The 10,289-nt window shown below is 38.5% G+C and overlaps 1 protein-coding gene across 1 annotated transcript; it reads right to left on the bottom strand.

Moving 5' to 3' along the window:
• Nucleotides 1-6,850: 6,850 nt before the first annotated feature.
• On the bottom strand, nucleotides 6,851-8,146 carry LOC107568414 (protein atonal homolog 1-like). Its single transcript, XM_016254392.1, has one exon. It carries the CDS (start codon nucleotides 8,079-8,081, stop codon nucleotides 7,188-7,190), a length of 894 nt encoding a protein of 297 aa, XP_016109878.1. The 5' UTR covers nucleotides 8,082-8,146; the 3' UTR covers nucleotides 6,851-7,187.
• Nucleotides 8,147-10,289: the final 2,143 nt, after the last annotated feature.

Raw genomic sequence — 10,289 nt, 5'->3', positions numbered from 1 at the left:
GTGGAAGGACACAAGACATAAACAACAAGCATGTTAGCTTAATTTTAATGGGAAAAAAAGATTATGCAACATTATGCAACAAATGCAGTTGAGTGAGTTTAACTTGAACCCTGAATATTCCCTTGTGCGGTCGTTATTTGTGAATTGTGAATCACACTCATGGCCTTTGCGGTCAAAAGTGACCGGACACCTGAAATTTTACTTTTTTTCAGTAAAATCAATCTAAAATATTTTTGTTCAATAATATTTTTTTCTTTTGTATTTTGAGAGAATTCTATGGTAATCATTAATATTTATGCAATAATTATTATCAATTTTCCCCATTGAAAATAGTACACATTTTTTATCTAATTTTTTAAAATTATTTTTCAATTAATGCAGTCTCTCAGATTAAAATAGAGACTAGGCCTTTAAAATCCATTTTTTGAATGCAGATTAGCACCTCCATGTAATTTCATGGTGTAACCACTAGATGCCTGTATAGGAATCTATAAAGAGGCTTTTGAATCCCCTAGTTGTTTTTATACATAATTATTTATGTGGATTTAAATGTATATTAAGGCATTCTCAAAGACTACTATTTGTCAAGGTTTATATTTTTGTTGTTGTTTTAAATGTTGATTTGAAGCGTCAGTTTTTGAATTTTATTACTACAGTCAAACCTGAACACAGAACGCATTTTGTTATACAAAACATTAAAATTCTATAAAAATGTAACAAAAATAAACATGAATGTTTTATCAGAGCTTAATCCTTCTGGGTCTGATCTGATTTTAACCTCATATTTCAGTTTTTCTGAGTCATTTTGGCTATATGGTTATAGCCATACCAATTCATTTGAGTGTGTATAATTGTGTGTGTGTCTGTGAGTGAGTGTGTGTGAGTGGATGTGTCTGTTTTGTACTCTTGATGTTTTAGAGTGTAACCCCTTCCTTGTTGTCCACTTTTTTACTAAATTGTAGTTGAATTATTGATTTTATTTTACACTTCCTTGCTGTCCACTTTTTTACTAAATTGTAGTTGAATTATTGATTTTATTTTACACCAGTTCATGGTATTGTAACATTGTAACATTTCTAAATGTTACATTGTTCAGTCAAAAGTGACCGAAGACAGCACAAGGGTTTTAAATGCATCAATAACTGTTGCATTATGTTCAACAGATACTTCAGTGTTCCCCAAAAAAATTTCCAAACTGTTTAAACATCTTTTTTTCCTTGTTTTGCAAGTTAAGAGCATTCATGGATAATATTACCTATGATCTCACAAGAATAATCCTGGCTATCTGGGTTACATTGATACGCATCATCAGAGACTGCAGACTAGTGTTCACAGGAAGCCTATACATTATTCATACCTCTTATTCAGAGGCTCATGTGACGTTTTCTATTATTTTCCTCCCTTGCTTAGATAACAATCTTTCTTAAAACGCCACAAAGCTTTTTTTTAACCATGTAGTTGTGCTACATGCACAGGTGTATGCATATGTGTCAACAAATGCCTCTAATACATTACTTGACATTAATATTTCATAGCAGTGTCTCCATAAGCTGAAATCCAAATGCTCTTTTGACAATAACTGGATGGGTAACAGTTACTTGGCACAAGTCTTTCAGATCAGAGAATGATTCTCTGTCTACACTATCACATGCACTATAACAGTGGATTTTTTTCTCTAGCTAACATCCGTTTCTGCTCTTCTTTTTTCCTCTCTTTTGAATGCCTTGTACACCTCACCCCCACATGCCCTCTCTCTTTTTCTGTCTTGCTGTATGGTTGTTGCTACAGTCTCGAAGCAGATGGAGAGTACGGCCCAGTTTTAGCTTTTGTTCCAACATCCCCAGAGAGTCCGAGCCCTTTCCTTGGCTCCTCCCACTCCCCTTATCTTCAATGAAGTTTAGGAACCTCACTTTTCAACTGAGCATAGGAATGAGCATGTGCTCTGCAGGCAGTTTAGACTGTTTACTCACTTATAACACTTTACCTGTTCAGTAGGCTATGCATGCAAGTTGGTCCAGTACTGAATGAGGTGGAGGTTGGGTTGATCTTCATGGTGGAGGGTTTTCATGACTTGTCCATCATGTTGAAAAATGGTTGAGGAACTAGGACAGTAAATGCAAACAATTCCCCACCACCTCAAACACAAACAAGAAAAAATTCACAGCATTGGAATGCATACAAAACTGATCTACTGTTATATTTTGTCACTGTCAAACAAAAACAGTGGAATGTCTAAACATCAGGTTTGAGCCAATAGTGTGAAGTTGGGAAAGATCCAACTTTTTCTGCATACACAACATATTAATAAAGGTATTAAATGAGACACATTATGTTAACATACCATAACTGTTTCGGAATCTTCACTGAACACATATGTTGGATTTTTAAGTTATATAAAGGTTAGCATGACGATAGCACCATTGCGCACGAGCCTCTCAGATTCTAGGAGCCCGGGCATTGAGTAAGGGAGGGGTTTTTTGTTTATGTTTTCCCTTCAACGCTCTACCTCAATACTTAATGAGATGTGAAACCTCAACTCAGGCAGTCTCCCAGCTGTTGTCAGGAATACTTTATAAGCTAAAAAAAAGACCATGGGACCACAGGTTGATATCAGATCAGTCGCCCCGAGCACACGGGGGTCAACTGACAGTCAGCTAAGTATCCACTTAAAACACGAAAATTAAAAAATGCTAAATAATTTTTAAAATCGTATTTTTTCTCGTCTCTGTAGCGTAATACATGTTTTCTTTTATTAAATGTTTCTGTATTAAATCAAGCAATATGTTTTAGACCATGGCACCATAAAATCATTGCATGACTATCTTTCTCTTTTAAGCCACCATAGGGTATTGTTGATGTAGACTAGCTTAATTCGAATCTGAAATTCAACAAATCTGAGAAAGAAAAAAAAAAAAAAAAAACTTAGGAGTCCTAGGCTAGCATTACTCCAGAATTACATAAAATGAAATTAAAGTTGTATAGATTATAATGAGATTGTAAATATAGTATTTTCCCACCAAAGCAAAGAAACCATCAAAATGACGTAAAACATTAATGATGAATGAGATACCATTAAGTTTGCCAGATACAAAAATACAATTTGTTGAATATTGCAAATGTTGCAAGTGCACACTAGCCTACTCTGTTTCTTATACACTCTAAAAAATGCTGGGTTGTTTCAACCCAACTTTGGGTCAAATATGGACTAACCCAACCTTTGGGTTAAATTTTTACATTAAATTTTAAACCCAAAAGTTGGGTTAGTCCATATTTGACCCAAAGTTGGGTTGAAACAACCCAGCATTTTTTAGAGTGTAGGCTAAAAGTAGCACAACCAAGAAAAAAACTGAAGAGCCCTTTAAAAGATTTCTGTTGAATGACTTTAAGCGTATATATAGACAAAATGAGAAGGTTTTCATGTTTGATAGCATTTTCCGCGCTATTTTTGTGTTGAGGAGACAAACTGGACACATCGGTCAAAGCACTGGCATTAGTTGAGCACGACTAGACCTGACAGCTCCTGCAACCATGCCCTTATAACCGATCTAAGTGCTACTTAAAGGAAAAAGGCAGTCTAAATGCCGTAAAAGGCAAGAGATACAAAGTTAGGGAGACACAGCTTAAGAATAATCACACTAAATGCGACTGTAAGTGCAGGTGATAAACTTCTCAGCTAGTTTACAGTTTGGTAGGCGTCGCTACTCCCCATGTACAGGCGCGTGGTCGCGAAATTTGAGCGCGTTTGTCGTTTGAGGGTCGCATGTAACAGGACGGCACAGATGGTCGCGCGGTTCACTGGAACATAAAGGTATTATGGATAAGGTTGTGAATAATTTAGCGTGCTGAGCGTGTGCGTGATATTGCCTATTATTCTCGATGTTAATCTGGATAGGGATCGCAGACGCACGGCTCAAGTGATTGGATAAACGCAGGGGTGGAGACACAAAAAAGCAGGGACACTGCGGCCACTTTCATTAATAATTCCTGAGCAATTCCAGTGAAGTCTTTGAAGGGAGCGGACAGAAAAAAAGTTTTGGAAAATGACTTATCCCTTTCTGTTCCTAAAGGGAACTCTCTCTGTAGCCTTTATCGTTGTTGAAAAGCGTTTAAAGAATAAACAAATATAATGTAGCTTCTCTATTAAAATGAATACATCAACGCTTTTTTTTGTTTGTAATAATTTACCACGGTAAATGAGGTTTTCAAATGATTAAACCTAATTTTTGGGGAGGTTCTGAAAAAGAATAAGGCGATGTTAATCTGGATAGGGATCGCAGACGCACGGCTCAAGTGATTGGATAAACGCAGGGGTGGAGACACAAAAAAGCAGGGACACTGCGGCCACTTTCATTAATAATTCCTGAGCAATTCCAGTGAAGTCTTTGAAGGGAGCGGACAGAAAAAAAGTTTTGGAAAATGACTTATCCCTTTCTGTTCCTAAAGGGAACTCTCTCTGTAGCCTTTATCGTTGTTGAAAAGCGTTTAAAGAATAAACAAATATAATGTAGCTTCTCTATTAAAATGAATACATCAACGCTTTCTTTTGTTTGTAATAATTTACCACGGTAAATGAGGTTTTCAAATGATTAAACCTAATTTTTGGGGAGGTTCTGAAAAAAAAATGTTTTTGCGAAACGTGTATTTTAGAGGTCTTAAGTTATTATAGTTTTATTTAACAACAACAAAGGAAGGCTATTTGTAAGCCCCCTTTTAGTCTAAGACATGCGAGTGCGCGTGTTTGTGTGTGTACTGGTGTGTGCGCGTGTGTGGCAGACCCACAGAGCGAGCGTATAGTCTCGCGAGTCAGGTCCTGTGGGACTCCACTCGTTGCGCTCACCAGCTGACAGCGCGTGCTTCCAGGAGGACACCCAACACCAACAATTTTGTAAAAGTTAATAAACGCTTCAATTACAGTTAAAACAATTCCTTCAATAAACACGAGGCTGCTTACAGATAAGAAGACTATTAAAACCCATTCATAGGCAAAATGAAATAATTCATGATGTTTGTCATGGCTCGAGGGTAGAGAAGCTGACAGTTGGCACGGGGGCAGTTGGCAGCACACCAGCATGCATATGAACCACATGAAGAAAACCTTAACGTATGCGCTAAACGCCTTTAGAGAAGTTCTTCCAAACTCTGACTAAAAGAAAAGATTAACAATGAGACTAAGATCGGACTTAAAGTTCACATTTTAAGACAATTGTGGAACGAACAGCTAAACGAAGTTTTCTTAAGAGACTGTTTTATTCATGCCTGAGTCTGCTTCGAAAATTGTAGGCTTTTCGTTTATACGAACCAAATCATAAGAAATTCGTACGAAATCGCCACCTCGTGAAATAGCCTACGTTTACGTTACGTTTTCTCATGAGATCGGCTTGGCTTTAAGCCTGTGAAATACGAGCAATATTAGTAATATAGCCTAAATAAGGCGTTTACAGTTTATTTGACAGCTAGGCCTATAAGCAAAACTTCAAAAGAGACAGCTAAGTTTTTAAAACCTCAGAATGAACAGGCTAAATAATAAAAACATATGCTGAACTGATAGCTACATTGGGTGACGGCGAGATTAATCAATGTTTTTTTAATGTTTTTTTATTAAATGTGTCACTGTATAGGCTACTGACTGTGTTTAGTGCATTGCTTTGATGATCAGATTTTCCTGATCTCGGTGTAAATAAAATACAATTAAATATTAAATCAAATGAAATGTTTTTATTATAGCCAACGTTGTGTTGCAGTCTGCTGCCACAGAATCTTTTTTAAGTTCCAAAAATAACTTTGATCTCTAATTATAGAAAAAAAATTAAAACATGTTGTTGTAGGCTATATCAAATAACCAGAAACCATACACGGATCCGAGGTGCCTATAATGTTAAATTAAGAACTTTTTGTCCAAATAACCAACTTAAAGTGTTTCTTAAAAGAAGATGGTCAAAAAGGTTCTTTATTGACATTGATGGTTCCATGAATATCCTTTAACATAAATGGAGCCTTTTCATTCCACAAAAGGTTTATAGTGGAAAAAAATGTATTTTTAGATTATACAAATATTCTTCACATTAAGAAAAAAAGGGGTTTGTAGGAACTGTTCATTGAAAGGTTCTTTGGGGAACCAAAAACGATTCTTCGTATGGCATCGCTACGAAAACACCATTTGGAAGATTTTTTAAACGGTGCTGCAAAAAAACCACTGTAGTCTACTTGACTAAAGTTCACATTTAAAAATATAGGTTTGTTTTTATATGTATCTCAGACAAGGTCACCCTCCGTTTTGATACAGAATTTTATAGGCTACAGTACGGTAAAAAAAAATGTAATTATTCATTTTTCGATCATGTCACATCAGTTACAGCCATAAAATGTTTCACACCTATAAGTTCTCGTTAAGGGCTAAACCTAATTAAAATGACATGACATTAGATAAAGCTGGTGCCCACATATTAGGATTTACTTTATTTTTTAAAAAAAGATCTAGATTCTAGAAAAGGTTTCAGATAAAATCGTAATGAAAAACTGATAACGACAATCACACAGAGACATGAGACATAATCATGTTAATTTTTCTTTTTTATTTCTACAATAAAACAAAACATACCAGTAGCAAAACTGCTCATTTTCAATAACGAAAAAAACAAAAACTGACAAGGCAAACGGAAATAAATAGCTTACTTCAGCTAAAGAAGCAGAACAAAACTTCTTTGCATTGAAATCAAATATTAAAAACGAACGGATGTACAAAATCTAATGGCTATATTAAATATATTCATCAAATTGGCATTACTTCTACATAAACACAACATTTCTTGTTCCATGACAAAAGAGTGTTTCTCAAGCCTATGGCCCGTTTTTAAAGTGCACGTAAACTTTAGAAGTTGCAAATTCTTACAGGGTTCAAAATCAATCGCATCTATGAAAATAGGCCCAGGACAATCACGTGTCAAAACAGTTCACGGAAGACAGTTTTATGCATGACATTCGAGCCCATGGCACTGCTGCACGCGGCAGTTCACATGGCGTAGGGGTCTGATCAATGTCACGAGAAGGCAACTAAATCTATTGGCGTCAGACACAACAGCAACAGCATTGTCAAAAGATCATACAACAAATTGATAAATAAAGCCACCTATTACAAAGCCCAAATATGCGATTGACACGATTGATGGACAGTCCGGTTGGTGTGTTTTCTAAAAAGAGCGGTGCTTGGGCAGTTTCAGTTCCGACAGCTCGTCCTCGCTCTGCATCTCCAAGTGCGTTTCGTCCGAGTCACTGAAGTGCGAGTGAGGGGAAAACTCTCCGTCGCTCCGGTTCGACCGAGGCGAGTCCTTGCTGGCCTCCGAACCGGACTTGCTCGTTCCAGAGGGCGACTGGAGCTCTTGCTCCATGAAAGAGGCGAAAGCTGCGTCCTCGTACTGGTACGGGTAACCCGCGCCCGCGCCTCTCCGGCAGACGCTCGGCGATCCTCTGGGAGAGCGGTGCTCCTCGAACACGTTGGCAGGCAGCAGGTCGCAGTTTGGCGGGTCGGCTTTAGCACCGGGGCCCTGAAGCAAGTCGGACAGGGCGTTGATGTAGATCTGGGCCATCTGTAGGGTATCGTATTTGGAGAGCTTCTTGTCATCTTCGAAGGCTGGGATGACGCTGCGCAGCTTGTCGAACGCGTGGTTCAATCCGTGCATCCTTCGCCTCTCCCGGGCATTGGCAGCCATGCGCCTCTGTTTCTGCACGACGTTGGTCGCTTTGCTGGACGGGGCCCGCTGTCTGCCCTCATCTGCAGCCACAGCTCCTTTAAGCCGGCAGAGCTCGCGTACTTTGACAGGACTCTTGCTGCTCTTCCTGAAGTTGGAGGCAGAGGACACGCCTTCCGCGCTCGAGCCGGGCGAGTGCAGCAGGTATTCGGCGTGTGCCGCGCAGGTGCCAGCCTGCACTGGAGCCAGCCAGGCGCGTGGGTCACTGCTGGCCATGAGTGCCAAAGCTGGTGGGTACTCGCGCTGCTTCCCCCGCCCCAGGCTCGGATGCTGGACGTCGAGTTCAACCACCTCCCTTGTATCCGTGCTTACGCCGTCCACGTTCATTCCATCCATGTTGTTTTTTTTGTGCTTTTTGGAGGAAAGTGGATGGCTTTGGATAAGGGAAATGGATATTTGCAGATGAGTTCTCTTCTTACACCTGTGGTGAAGGGGATTTCTTTACTGATGTCTCAGGGCGACTCGTCGGCTTTAAAAGCGGCACGCGCCGGGGAGCCCCCCTTCTCAAGCTGGTCGCGACTGTTAAACACGTTCAAAAATGAGTGTTAATACCAGATTGAGTTTCGTTTTCTTTTTGAGCAAGTTCAAAACCTTTTGATCCGATTTAAGGAACGCCCTTTCAGCAAAAGAGCTTCCCAAAGATCAGAAACTTGATCTGGAGGCGCGACAGTCCCTTGCTGTCACGAGCTTTAGAAAGACAGCAAGTGCAAAAAGGGCAGTAAGATAATGAAAATAATAATAATAATAATAATAAATGTTGATGGTGACGCCCTTTTCGTAGGATTTGCTGTAAAAAAAATATAACAACTATAATAAATAAATGGAATCAGCTAGTTAGGCATATAAACTTAGCGTGAAACTAAGAAAAGGCATTAATATTAGAAAAGTTAATTAGTTATAACGTGGAAAATGTGCAGACTGCAAAGTGTGCATAACTTTTTGACACGGGCTACAGCTTTAATGTAAGGCAGTGATGCACAGGACCTTAATTCCTGTTTTCTGGCATTACAAACTTCACATGAATCTTTTTACATTTATTCATGAATTCATAGAGCGCAGAGGCTCGCGGACTGGCGCCTGAGCTCACCCCAACTGGAGCCTCATCCAGGCGGCTTGTGTGTCTTGGAATAGGTCCTAAAGCAAACAACAGGTTGGGATTGCTGCCGTCGATTATTAAAGTGTCCCAGGGACAATAGAGACTCAATGTTCCATTCGACACGCCTGAAGAACTCTTTGGAAAAAGGGCACAAAATGTGTCTCAATGGGGGCTTCCACCGCGATCGAGTCTGCGTGCTGCTTTCTTCATTCCTGTCTCCCGGGAAACCCAGAGATATCGCGTGCTGGATAAAAGCCGATAAAACACATCACAGGGCTCCACAACACATGCAGTATTATTATAAGTAGCCTAATAATGAATTTCACAGCTACTCCATTCATTAAATATATGATAAATAACACACACACACACACACACACACACACACACACACACACACACACACACACACACACATATATATATGTAACACATATTTACATAGATAAAAGTAATAATTTATATTAAATTTAATAATTTAGATTTCACTTTTTTTTAATTATTATCCAGTACATACACCTCCTGACGTTAGTTTAAAGCGAGCTTGTGTATTTACAAGCGTTTAATTTGATGTAATGTCTTCCATAATACATGAAACCTGAAACAAATAAGATCTCTGATTTTCTAAATATCAGAACAGGTGCACACTTTAGTATGCATCTCTTTACAGAAAAAGCCACAAAGGCGACATCTAGTGGACTTGCAACGCACTTACCCTAGATCAATTGTATATTAGTCCTCGAAGAGCTACAGAACGCAACTGTCTGCATGCCAGCCTTCATGGGTGCTATGCTATGGGCTGTAAGTGTAAGCTTTTTATCGTTTAAAAATTCTGGTGCATCAGAGTTTGGTAAAAAGTGTAACAGGCAACATTACAACCCATACGCATTACATACAACATAACATAAACAGACCAGTGTTGCCAACTAATTTTCAGAAGAAGTTGCTAAAGGAAGGTCGATTTGTTGCTAAAAGTTGCTAAATGACGTTGTGATGTCATTGCACTATGACATCATTGCGTAATTATGACGCACAATTGTGTCACTAGGCCTATATCAAGTATCAGCAAAAAAAATCTTATATATGTTCATTTAGAGATTTGTTAAGGTAATATAATATAAATATAACGTATTTTGTGTTTTCGGGTTACATGGTTACAACGGATAATGTCCTGTAATGTACATTTTTCTAGATATTTTTCTTACAGTGTACTAACTTATCAACAGTCGCAGGTACAAGCTATTACTAACAAGGTGTATCATAAACGAACAATTATTAAATTATTATTATTATTAAATTGAACAATTGCAAATAGCAACTAACTTAATTCATGTGACGTGTGTACTACTAGACATCTTTGGTTTCCTCTTGTGTAATTTAGATGGAAAATTTGTGCCTTTTATCGTTTAAATCACCTATCAAAAGTTGCTAAAAGTTGCCAAATAAAT

The sequence above is a fragment of the Sinocyclocheilus grahami genome, unplaced genomic scaffold (genome assembly GCF_001515645.1).
Source record: "Sinocyclocheilus grahami isolate Dianchi unplaced genomic scaffold, SAMN03320097.WGS_v1.1 scaffold1241.1, whole genome shotgun sequence".
NCBI lineage: Eukaryota > Metazoa > Chordata > Actinopteri > Cypriniformes > Cyprinidae > Sinocyclocheilus > Sinocyclocheilus grahami.
Note: the sequence above shows the minus strand (reverse complement) of the source record. Positions and strands in the feature narration are given on the sequence as shown.

Excerpts from the sequence above, each read along its gene's own strand:
- LOC107568414 (XM_016254392.1), bottom strand. The coding sequence starts at position 8,081 with ATGGATGGAATGAACGTGGACGGCGTAAGCACGGATACAAGGGAGGTG.